General features: G+C 39.7%; 1 protein-coding gene across 2 annotated transcripts in view; it reads right to left on the minus strand.

Annotated features, from left to right (window-relative positions):
- LOC106780708 (phosphatidylinositol 4-kinase beta 1) overlaps positions 1-13,450 on the minus strand; it is a 32,314-nt gene that overhangs the window by 16,499 nt on the left and 2,365 nt on the right. For both annotated transcript variants that reach the window (XR_002666621.1, XM_014669011.2), the window contains exons 2-3: positions 13,036-13,224; positions 12,902-12,950 (exon numbers count right to left, since the gene is read on the minus strand). Coding sequence is in view for 1 of the 2 variants with exons in the window: in XM_014669011.2 (XP_014524497.1) it covers positions 12,902-12,950; positions 13,036-13,224 (238 nt within the window). In the remaining variant the exon portion in view is untranslated. The remainder of the gene's footprint in view (positions 1-12,901; positions 12,951-13,035; positions 13,225-13,450) is intronic.

The following is a 13,450-nucleotide window of genomic DNA, read 5'->3' on the forward strand; positions in this document are numbered from 1 at the left end:
GAAGTCCCATATCGACTAGAGATAATGTCAATTTATAATATATAAGTGGGGTGCAGACCTCACCTTACAAGCCGGTTTTGTAAGGTTGAGTTAGGCCTAAAACCCACTTCTAACATGGTATCAGAACTATGGTTAGAGCCTATCCTAGCGATATTTGTTGGACATATTATTCCATCCGCTATTGGGCCGTTATCGGACCACCCATTAATATTTAGTCTCACGCTCGAGATGTATATACCTCGACGTGAGAGGGGTGTGTTGGAAATCCCACATCGACTAGAGATAAGGCCAATTTATAATATATAAGTGGGATGCAGACCTCACCTTACAAGCCGGTTTTGTGGGGTTGAGTTAGGCCTAAAACCCACTTCTAACAGTTAGATATCTTATCTTTTATCTTCTGTTTTTCTGTTATTATCTTTTCCAATCATTATTTATATTATGGGCGTAGCCCATATTTTATTTATTATAAATACAGTATCCTATTTGTACTTTCTACATAAGGAAGATTAATCACATACCTAGTCTTTAGCTTAGGGTTTTTTGGCAAATTTTTTGTTGCCCCTACCACTACAACTGTTGCCACCGCTGTTGTTGTTGTCACTAGAGTTTCAGTTTAGACTCGCCCACCATTTTGCTCATCTTGGCCAGGCGACCACCATGCTGTCAAGATTGCTGTAATCGAAATCCAGACACGCCCTCCCACCCACTTGTCAAAGCTTCAGTCAGTAGTTTTTTCCAGCTGCATGTGGCGGCATGTGAAGCGTTGGTCATCGTCGATGGACTCACCGTGGCCTCCTATTTCGGGATCTAATCTTGTTGCATTGATCAGACCTCTTTGGTTTTTTAGGGTTTTTCTCTCTCTTCCTCTAAGGCTTCTTTCCCTACCTCTTTTGATATCTCTTCTACCACCAATCTTTTTGATTCGTTCATCTATACTATGTGAATGTGCACTTGTCTATTGATAAGTTAGATGACACTAATTATGCAACTTAGGTGTCAAACATTAAACTTTGGCTTGAGAGTCAAGAGTATGTTGATCATCTTACTCAAAGAGTGACTGCTATTGCTCCCAGTGAAGTTTCCCATTAGAAGAAAATTGATGCTCAATTAAGCATCGTTCTCAAGTCTACCATTCACTCTTCTTTAAAACAAACGTTTCGTACCTACGACACATGTTCTGAAATTTGGTAATAGGCCAAATCATTATACACCAATGATACTCAATGTTTTTATGGTGTTTGTCACGATGTTTTTAATATTGTTACTCCTCGACGTCAAAACTCTATGATTAGTTATTTGGATAAGCTTCATGCTCCTTTTCATGAATTTAATGAGGTATTACCTCCTACCTCTACTCTTGCCCAAGAAATAGAGCAACGGTCAAATTTAATGGTGTTGGCATTACATGGACTTGCTGATGAATATTTTCATGTCTGTGATAAGATTTTGGGTTCCCCTATTGCACCGAATTTTACTTCTACTTGTTCCACCCTTTTGCATGTCCCAAGTAAACCCATCAATGATACACCTACTTCTGCCAATGATTCCTTTGCTTTGTCTTGCAACATGATGATCACAATCATTGTCAAGCTAGGAAAAAGGTGTGACAAGTGTGACCATTGTCACAAGCTAGGCCACAAGATTGACAATTGTTATGCATTAAATGGTCATCCTCCTCAATATGTTGTTGTTTAGATTAATCCTCCCTCACAATCATCTATTGTGGATCCTCCACCATCTAATACCGTCGAAAAATATGTTATTTTCAATGAATTTCTCAAATGGTATGACGATTGCCAGCCCTCTAATTCTAATGCTTTTGTTGCATGCACAAGTACATCTTTTGTTGATCTAACTCAATCTTATTCTCTTGGTCCTTGAGTTCTTGACTTAGGAGCCACATATCACATTACTAGTAACATATCTTTGTTTTCTGCTTTATCCTCTCCAGATAATTTACCTTACGTTACAATGACCGATGGGTCTATGGTTTTAACTCATGGAGTTGGGAGGATTAACGTTTTTTTCTTTTTTATCCATTGATAATGTTTTTTATGTCCATAGTTCTCCTTTTAACTTATTATCCATCAATCATCTACTTTCGGATATTGTGTCTCCATTAGTGATAACTTGTTCTCTTGGAAAAGTAAGAAACAAAATGTTGTGGCAAGATCTAGTGCAAAAGCAAAATATAGGATTATGGCCTCAGTCACTATGAACTTCCTATTCGTAATACACAATAGAATGTTTAGTGAGCAGACAATAACCAAGAGAGGGATGAATTGGTTTTTCGTTAAAAATAGCTTCTTTTTAAAAAAATCTTCCCTTTTTATAAAGTAACTTCACAGAACAGAAAATCACTTCACATAAAAGAAAGTAAATAAAAGAGTAAAGGAAAGAGAAGCTAGCACAAGTGATTTTTATACTGGTTCAGATCAAAAGATCCTACGTCTGTTAGTCTAAGAGAGATTAATCAATAACTAACAATAAACCAACAACTTATAATATGGAGTAGAGTAGAAGTTTAGAAAACATCTCTCTTGACAGACAAGAGATGAACAACACTTCTAGAAAGGTATAGGAGGTTGGTTGGAAAACTGATTTATCTCACTATAACAAAGCCAGAACTATCCTTTGCAATTGGAGTGGTTAGTCAGTTCATACAGGCTCCATGTGTTAACCATTAGAATGCTCTCATTTGCATTCTAAGGTATGTTAAAAAGACTCTCGGGCAAGGATTGTTATATGAAGATATTGTGACGCAGATTAGGTAGGTTCGTCCATTGGTAGACGATCTACTAAAGGATATTGTGTTTTTTTGGGAGGAAACATTATTTCATGAAAAAGTAAGAAACATAATGTAGTAGCTCGATCAACAATTGAAGCCAAGTATATGGCAATGGCGTCACCAACACGTGAACTTATATGGGTGAAACAATTCCTTCAAGAGCTTAACTTTTGTGACATCCATACTATGAAGATGTATTGCGACAATCAAGCTGCTCTCCACATTATATCAAATCCAGTGTTTCACAAGAGGACTAAATATATAGAAATCGATTGTCGTTTTGTTCGTGAAAAGTTGTTGACTAAAGAAATATGTACTGAGTTTGTTGGGTCAACCGACCAACTCGCAGATGTATTGACCAAGTCATTAAGGGTCCTCAGATTGAGTTTATTTCCAAGCTTGATACGTACAATTTGTATGCTCCAGCTTGAGGGGAAGTGTTAGGATATTTACCCTATTTATCATCATTATATTATGTCAAGGGTTATCCTATTTATCATGATTATAGTGTTTAGGGTTACCCTATTGATCATGATTATATTGTGTTTAGGATTATCCTAATTATCATGTACTCTTATATCAATTTATTCTTATAAATAGAAGATTATGAAAGGGTTCAAAACAGCCCTCAAGAATTATTTTGCAGTTTCAATCTCAAGTAGGCTTATCAATATTGAGCTTCATTTAGAAGAATAGTATCATGATGGTTCTAGTGAGGAATTTTAAAATTGTACTTCTATTTAAGTATGAATGAAACTTTACTTCTTATTCATTGCTGAGTCACTACTTGTTAATTTTACTATCATATTCAGGGGGAGTTCCTTAATGATTGGATTGATAAATTGAGGGGGAGCTTCTACTTAGCTGTATGCATGTGTTTAGGGGGAGTTATTCTACTTTTGATTCTGATAAAAAATGGGGAGAAAAAAGGTTAAGTGTTAAAGCATTATAATTCTCCTCTAATTTTGTTTTTCTGGCTAAGTTATAAATGTGCAGGTATTAACAAAAGCTTTATTTTACATCAATCCAAAGAACATTAGTTGCTTCTAGTCTTTAAGCACTTCATCATCAAAATCCTTTTGGCTTTACATTAGCTTGTTGCTAACACTTGTTTGACTTAAACAATTGCTGAGAGAGTTACAATTTGGAGATATCACTCAAATAACACTTTTATGTGATAATCAAGTTGCTCCTCATGTTAGTTGTAATTTTGTCTTTCATGAGAGAACCAAACACATTGAAATTGACTGTGTCATTTTATTTGAGAAGATTGTATCTAGAAACATCAAGACTGAATTCATTAATTCAAGTGATCAATTAGTAGATATTTTCACTAAGTCTTTACAAGGACTAAGAATTTATTATATCTACAACAAGCTTGGTACATATGATTTAGATGCCCCAGATTAAGAAGGAGTGTTAGATATTATTAGATATATTACTTTTATATTTTCTTTATCTTTTATCTTTAGTTAGTTTGTCATTATTTCTTATCTGTATTTTGGGCTTAGTCCATATTTCTTCTATTATAAATAGAGGACCCTATGTGTATATTCAACACAAGGGAGATTAATCCCATATATAATTTTCACTATATTCAACATGGTATCACTTGAGATTAAAGACTGATAAGAAATATTCTTGAGGGCTTAAAAGACCCTTCTCATGTTCTATTATTTATAGAGATGATCATTTGATACAATAGAGAGATGGAAGGTGAAGGGATTGTCCTAGACTGCTAGGAACAATCATTATAGATAAACCAACACACAACCCCCTACTTTAGGCTCTACTACCTATACTAATCATAGGTAAACTTAATAATTATTCTAACACTCCCCCTCAAGCTGGAGCATACAGATTGTATGTACCAAGCTTGGAACAAATAAACTCAATCCGAGGTCCCCTCAATGACTTAGTCAACACATCTGCGAGTTGGTCATTTGATCCAACAAACTCGGTACATATTTCTTTTGACAATAACTTTTCCCGAACAAAATGACAATCAATCTCTATATGTTTAGTCCTCTCATGAAACACTGGATTTGATGCAATGTGAAGGGCAGCTTGGTTATCACAATACATCTTCATACTTTGAATGTCACAGAAGTTAAGCTCTTGAAGGAACTGCTTCACCCATATAAGTTCACATGTTAGTGATGCCATTGTCCTATATTCAGCTTCAGCTGTTGATCGAGCCACTACATTTTGTTTCTTACTTTTCCATGAGATAATGTTTCCTCCAAGGAAAACACAATATCCAGTAGTAGATCGTCTATCAATAGGAGAACTTGCCCAATCGGCATCACAATATCCAGATACCTGAAGGTTTCCTTTCTCTTCATATAACAACCCTTGCCCGGGAGCCTTCTTTAAATACCTTAGGATTCGAATGATAGCATTCCAATGGCCAACACATGGAGTTTGCATGAACTAACTAACTACTCCAACAGCAAAAGATAGATCCGGCCTTGTAATAGTGAGATAGATTAGTTTTCCAACAAGTCTCCTATATCTCTCCAGGTCGGAAAATAACTCACCTTCTCGGTTGTTAATTTTTGATTTGGGTCCATAGGACTGTCAACCGGTCTACAATGAATCTTGCCTGTTTCTTGCAAAATATCCAGGGCATACTTCCGTTGGGAAATTACAACTCCATCCTTTGACTGAGCTACTTCAATGCCTAAGAAGTATTTGAGGCTTCCAAGATCCTTGGTTTGGAAATGTCTACACAAGTACTCCTTCAATTGAGATATTCCAGCAATCTCATTTCCTGTAATGACTATATCATCAACATATACTATTAAGTAAACACATTTCCCGAGAGATGAATGATAATAAAAGACCGAATGATCTGCTTCACTGCGTTTTAGCCCAAATTTTTGAACAATGGAGCTGAATTTTCCAAACCAAGTACGTGGTGATTGCTTGAGCCCATACAAAGATCTGTGTAATTTGCAAACCATACCAGACTCCCCTTGAGCAACAAACCCAGGGGGTTGCTCCATATAAACTTCTTCCTCAAGATCACCATGAAGAAAGGCATTTTTGATATCCAATTGATGAAGTGGCCAATGACGAATGGCTGCCATGGCGAAGAACAAGCGAATGGTAGTCATCTTGGCCACGGGAGAAAAGGTGTCACAATAATCAAGGCCATACACCTGAGTGTACCCTTTTGCAACCAGCCAGGCTTTGAGCCTATCAATGTCACCATTAGGGCCGACTTTAACTGCATATACCCATCGACAACCAACAGCCTTTTTGCCCGGGGGAAGTGGCACAAGCTCCCAAGTATTACTATGGTCAAGAGCCTGCATTTCTGCAATCATGGCTTGTCGCCATCCAGGATGATCAAGTGTTTCTTTCACATTTTTTGGTATAACCACCGAAGACACTGAGGATAAAAGGGAATAAAAGGAAGGCGACAATCTGTGATAGCTAAGAAAATTATAAATGGGATGAGGGTTACGAGTGGAACGATTACCTTTTCTGAGAGCAATGGGCCAACCAGAATCATCTTCACAAGGAGGCGTAACAGGAGGCGGTGATGGAGAAGAATCTGAAGAAGGAGATCCACCATTTTCTGGAAGAGGACTGCCCACGGGGGTACGGTGTCGAGAGAGATCAATATGTGGAGAGGAAGGTTCGGGAGGACCTTGAACACGACTTGAATTGACTGGGACATGGGAGATATTGGACTCAACCACTGGAAGAGGAAGGACCTGTTGGAGGATATGAACATCTTGAACAGATGGAGAGAAGAAAGGTGTCTATTCAAAGAAGGTGACATTGGCAGACATGTAGTACTTCTGAGTTTCAGGAGAGTAACACCGGTACCCTTTTTGAAGCCGAGAGTAACCCAAAAAGACACATTTAATTGCACGAGCGGAGAGCTTGTCTAGCCCCGGAGACATGTCATTAACAAAACATACACAACCAAAAACTCGAGGAGGGGTGTGAAAGAGAGGATCATTGGGAAAGAGGATGGAGAAAGGGACTTTATTATTGAGAGAGGAGGAGGGCATCCTATTGATAAGAAAACATGCAGTTAAGATGGCATCCCCCCAGTGATGAACAGGAATGTGGGCACCAAGCAAAAGGGTACGAGCCGTTTCAACCAAGTGTCTATTTTTCCTTTCGGCTATACCATTTTGTTGGGGTGTATGAGGACAAGTTGACTGATGCAAAATACCATGAGAACTAAGGATTGCCGAAAAAGAGGATGAGAAATACTCTTTAGCATTATCACTTCTCAAGATTTTTATTACTTGACCAAATTGGTTCTTGATTTCATTCAAAAAGGAGGTAAAAATGGGTAACAATTCAGAGCGATCTTTCATTAGATAAACCCAAGTACATCTAGAATATTCATCAATAAAAGTAACAAAATACCTAAAACCAAAAGAAGAGACGCGACTAGGTCCCCAGACATCAGAATGAATAATAGAAAAACTAGAAGTATACATTGAGTGAGACTTTTTAGGAAAGACAGATTTAACATGCTTTCCTAGTTGACAAGACTCGCATTCTAAAGTTTGAAGACTACTAAGTTCAGGACACATCTTTTTTAATTTTGACAAGTGAGGATGGCCCAACCGATCATGTAACACTTTAGGAGAAAGAGCAGCAACACAAGATACCCGTTGACGAGATCCAAAATGGTATAAACCTCCAGCTTCATATCCTTCTCCAATCTGTCGCCCCGAGCCACGCTCCTGTATGACAAAAGATTTTGAATCAAAGGTTATGGAACAATGTAACATTTTGGTTAACTGACTTGAGGAAATTAAATTGAATGGACAGTGAGGGACAAAAAGAACAGATTTCAGAGTGAGAGAGGGAGATAGGGAGACTTGACCGACTCCCTTTGAACAAGTTTTAGAGCCATTGGCAAGGGTAATGAAATGAGGTTTTTCTTGGAGGGAAAGGGTTGAGAACAATGAGGTATTTCCAGATATGTGATCAGAAGCACCCGAGTCAATTACCCATGAATTTGGACCTTCCATGGATTGAGAAATGCAAGCTGTGGACATACTTGGGGACTGAGATGATTGCGCCAAGCTGTTAGACTTTAATCGCAGATATTCTTGATACTCTTCCTCAGTGAACTTGGAGTTGGAAGTGGAAGTTTCAGCCTTAGAGATATTGGCTGTTTTTGAAGGAAAGCCATGCAAGGAGTAACAATTTTCTTGGGTGTGACCCGGCCTTTTATAGTAAGTGCACTGTGGACGTCCCCGACCTCCACGTCCTCCTCCTCTAGTGCCACGTCCTCCTCTTCCTCGTGTGGCAATCATGACAGATGGTTCTAGTGTTTCATGAGCTTCCTGAGATTGAGGCGCTGGAACACGAAGAAGACGTGTGGTCAAGGCTTCCAAGGTTGGGACCTCATGGCTTGTCAGAAGTTAGTCTCTGATGTGATTCAAGTCTGGATGCAAAGCACGAAGGATCATCACCATATAATACTTGTCAAGCTTCTTCTTGATGTCTTCCGAAGATTCATCTTCCAAGAACATTCTCAATTCTTCCACAACTGCTTGGGCTTCAGTCATGAAGGAGACCATGTCATGATCTGTCATTTTGAGACTTGCAAGCTTGTTTGCTGTATCATAGAGACGTTGAATATCATTAGCATAAATGCTTTGAGCTTTCTTCCAAAACGAGTGACAAGTTCTGAAGGCTCTAAGAGATATCAGAAGTCGTGGTTCCACAGACTGCCACAATAGGACACACAGCTGGAAATCTGCTTCTTTCCATTGTTCAGCTTTTTCTGAAGGAACTTGGCTTCCATCCTGTTCAAGGTGGTCATAATGACCTTGACCGAGGAACCACATTTCCACAGCTGCAGACCAAGACAAATAATTTTTCCCGTTGAGCTTTTCGGAAGTAATCGAGGGACTTCCAGATAAGGACAGAACACTTCCAGACGCCATTCTGGATGAAAAAAAAGAGAAGCTTCGGCACAGTGAGCAACAATGACCGTGATCAACCAACAACCCTCGGTTTTCTCCAAGAGGAGCTCCGGGTCTTCACGGGAACCAGGATTTGAGGGTCAGAATCGAGAGAGGGTGGCCAGGCGACAGCTATGGAGGAGTCGCGGCGACTTTCCGGTGAGCAGAGGGCGGCGCGTGGACGGCACGCGCCTGTTTGCAGCGCACAAAGATGCTGCGCGTGGCGGAGCGTGGAGGGGATTCAAGCGAACCCACCGGTGGGGTTGGTTGTCGCTTGAAGAGGCGAACCAGATCCAGCGGTCGCCGGACGGAACGGTGACGGCGGCTGGCGGCGGACGGCAGCGGACGGTGGCGGACGGCGGCGAACGGTGTTGGATAGCAGTGGACAGTGGTGGACAACAGCGGACGGCGGCGAATGGTGGACAACCAAATTTAAGAACTTCAAACTGCAGTTGACAGCTGCAGATAATAGTGAGACAGCCGGGGATGACGGCGAACGACACCGGACAGGTGCGAACAGCAGCGACAGTGCTGGTGGACAACAGAGGACGGAAACCAAAGCAGGATGAACCTGCTCTGATACCAACTTGAGATTAAAGACTGATAAGAAATATTCTTGAGGGCTTAAAAGACCCTTCTCATGTTCTATTATTTATAGAGATGATCATTTGATACAATAGAGAGATGGAAGGTGAAGGGATTGTCCTAGACTGCTAGGAACAATCATNATAGATAAACCAACACACAACCCCCTACTTTAGGCTCTACTACCTATACTAATCATAGGTAAACTTAATAATTATTCTAACAGTATCTAAAGTCTAAAGTTCTTTTGAAGAAAACAATTTTTGTTGTGTCTACCACTACACTCGCCGTTGTTGGCGGCGGTATCATCTACCACTGCCGGTGATGCCATCGTTTACCACTGTCGTCTATCGTTGCCATGACCGCAATTTTAGTTTCGACTGACAATCACAGTTTTGATCGTGTTGGCCAAGCGACGACCATGTTGTCAACGATGCCTTCATCGAAGCTCCTACGCACTCTTAGTGCATTTTTAAGTTGTGGATCTGCTCCCTTTTTTATCGTGCATGGTGGCACATCTCATCTTCTCCTAGGCAACGATTTACAGCGTCGAGGTCGCTCTTTTTCGTGCATTGTCACATGTCCCTGTCTCCTTTCAAGCAGCTATTCAGGGCATTGAGGTTGCTCTTTTTCCTTTTTCAGGTGCCTTGATTGAAGAATCTTGGATTTTTATGGTTTCTCTCTCGTGTTCATCAATGGCTTCTTCCACTATTGTCTCTTCTAGCCTCCCTTTTGTCACCATTGGGTTTGACCTGTCCATATATGTTTTTTCTCCCATGGAAAAGATGGTTTTTGTTAGTTTATTTATAGCTGTGGAGGCTCTTCAACAATGACCTCTTTATCCATTGGATGACAACAAAGCATTCCTCAACGACGATTTGAAATAAGAGATTTACATGGATCGATCTCCCACATTTGTTGCTCAAGGACACTCTTTTGGGTTGGTATTTCATCTTCTATGTCGTCTTCGCAAATCATTAGCAATTTGGTGTCACTCGAGTGCAGAAGCAGATATTTTCACTGTATTCAACATGGTATCTAGAGCTTAGGTTTTCTTCCAGCCAGTTCCACAGTCTCCGGTACGCATCGCCGCAGCCGCTGTCGTCGTCGCCGCCATCGCCGCTAGAGTTCTAGAATCGACCGGCGACCACTCCATCTGAATCGTCTCGGTCGGGCTGATGATCGGAGTCGGTCTCGCCAGCCACGTAAAGGACGTCCCAAATGTGACCACTGTGGCAAGCTAGGCCACAAAATTGATAGATGTTATGCACTTCATGGACGTCCTCCTCAACCTATAGCAATGGCTAATTCTGATCCACCTCCCCGATCACAGTCTGCAGACCATCCTACTTCATCAAATACCATAAACAATCTTGTACTCTTTTAGGAATTTCTTAGATGGTATGAGGATCGTCAACACTCTACTTCCACTACATCTGCTTTTGTTACACGCACAGGTACTCCTTTTGTTGGTCTGACTCACTCTCTCGGATCTTGGGTCCTTGACTCAGGCGCCACCGATCATATCACTGGTAACAAGACCTTGTTTTCTTCCTTGTCATGTCCGGATAATTTACCCTCGGTAACAATGGCTGATGGGTCTAGAGTCTCATCTCATGGTATTGGTACTGTTCATATTTTTCCGTCCATATCCATTGATCATGTACTTTATGTCCCTGGGTCTCCTTTTAACTTATTGTCCGTAAGTCGTCTAACTCGTTCCCTTAATTATGTTATTTCATTTACTAAAGATTCTGTTTGGTTGCAGGACCGGAGTTCGAAACACATGATTGGCACAGGATGTAAGTCTCATGGCCTATATCATCTTCGCCCTTCTCCACATGCTGGCGTAATCATGGAGTCACCATCCCTTCTTCATGCTCAGTTAGGTCATCCCAGTCTTGCCAAACTGCAGCAACTTGTTATGAGTTTGTCGAAATTATCAAGTTTGTCGTGTGATGCCTTAACTCATCCTGGTTGGCGTCAAGCCATGCTGGATGAATTAAGTGCTTTACAGAGAAGTGGAACTTGGGACCTTGTCCAATTACTATCTGGAAAGTTTGTTGTTGGTTGCAGGTGGTGTATGCTATCAAAGTTGGTCCTGATGGTACAATTGATCATTTGAAGGCTCGACTGGTTGCCAAAGGCTACACAGATTTTTGGTTTGGATTATGGTGATACTTTTTCTTCAATGGCAAAAATGACCTTTGTTTCTTATCTTGGAAAAGTAAGAAGCAAAGTGTTGTGGCAAGGTCCAGCGTAGAAGCAGAATATAGAGTTATGACATATGCTACTTGCGAGCGTGTGTCTTAAACAATTACTTAGTGAATTGAAATTTGGAGATGTCACTCACATGACACTTATATATGATAATCAAGTTGCTTTTCATATTAGCTCTAACCCTTTCTTCCATGAGAGAACCAAGCACATTGAAGTTGATTGTCATTTTATCAGAGAAAAAATCATATCCGGAGATATCAAGATTGAGTTCGTTAACTCAAGCAACCAGTTGGCAGACATATTCACCAAGTCTTTACGAGGACCTAGAATTGACTATCTTTATAACAAGCTTGGAACATATGACTTATATACTCTAGCTTGCGGGGGAGTGTTAGATGTTAAGTTGTGTGTTTATGTTAATTGGGCTCAGCCCATTCTGTATTTAGGGTTTAACCCTTATCTTACATTATAAATAAACTACCCTATGTGTATGCAAAACACAAGGGAGATTAATCTCATATATATTTTTCACTATATTCAACACCATCCTATTATAAGCAATTCTAACAATGGAAACTAGTATCACATTTGACTCATTTGCATCAATCCAAAGTCCAAGAATAGTAGCAAGTAAAAACTACAGGAGACAATTATGTTCTAGTACATGATAGAAAAATATATATCACTGGCTACTCTAAGAAATGGACTCCTAATAAACACCAAAATGATAGCTTTCATACATTAACTCCTATAGATTTGAAACACAATGATCATGTATGGATATTTTCACCATTTTCTCCACCACAAAAAGGAAAAGCACTGACAATCTGCTTGCTTTTCACAGTTATATTCCAAGCAAAGAAGAAAAGAAAAAAAAAAAAAACATATAAGCTCTTTTGATCTTTCACCTCAGAAGGTGGCATCACCGTTTAGAACCAAAAGACAAATTGGTATGAAATGATGTATTATTTACTGAGTATGATCGATTACAATTGTGTCGTCCAATAATCCCTCAAGAATAGCTCCTTCAAAGGTGACTAATACCTCAGCCCAGTTATAGCCAAAAAATAAAAACAAAATCATAATCAACCCCCCTCCCCCATGATGTGAACCTCCTATATTCCTTCATTTCCTTAACCAGCTTTGTTCCTCTATCTTTTGAAATCTCTCTTTTAACCCCAGCTAAGGTATCAGTTGGGCCCATATCTTCTTGGGGACTATAATACTGGCTCCAAAAATTTTCAAACTCTTCAGCAATAACATGTAATATGCTAAGATTAAATACATCACAAAATATTGGTGGAATCCATCCAATTAACATCACTAACTACTACCATTAAGAGTTAAGAAGTACCTCCAATATTGTGAGCCTCTATTAAATGTAAATTGATCTCTGCAAGTGACTTGAAACACAGGAATAACAAAGAATATGTACATGTCAGAAGCACTAGATAAAGAAAACATTAAAGGAAAATCTAAGGAGATAACCTCATGCAGGGCATCTTTACGGTCTTCTACTGGAAATACGTCCACTAGACCAAACGATGTCTCACATAACGTCAGCACAAAATCCAATGATTCATGGTAAGCTCCTTTCCGGAACTGCGATGGATTAATTGGAAGCGGGGGTTTCGTTCCTGATTTCTCATTTTGCTGCTTTGGTGATCCAGGATGCTTCTGCCAAAGTAATATGAAAAATCCAGTGAAGGCAAAAAATTTTATAGATGGGAAATTACCATGTCTAATATTAAAATCAGCAAACGTATGAAGAATGTGAAAACAGAGTTTTGGATGCATTAATACTAATGTTACACTTCTAAGTTCTAAATCTAACCCACAACTACAATCATCTCTTAAGCATCCATCATGAATGCAATGTGTCGTGCATTCATGCCCATGATAT

Source organism: Vigna radiata, unplaced genomic scaffold (assembly GCF_000741045.1).
Source record: "Vigna radiata var. radiata cultivar VC1973A unplaced genomic scaffold, Vradiata_ver6 scaffold_51, whole genome shotgun sequence".
NCBI lineage: Eukaryota > Viridiplantae > Streptophyta > Magnoliopsida > Fabales > Fabaceae > Vigna > Vigna radiata.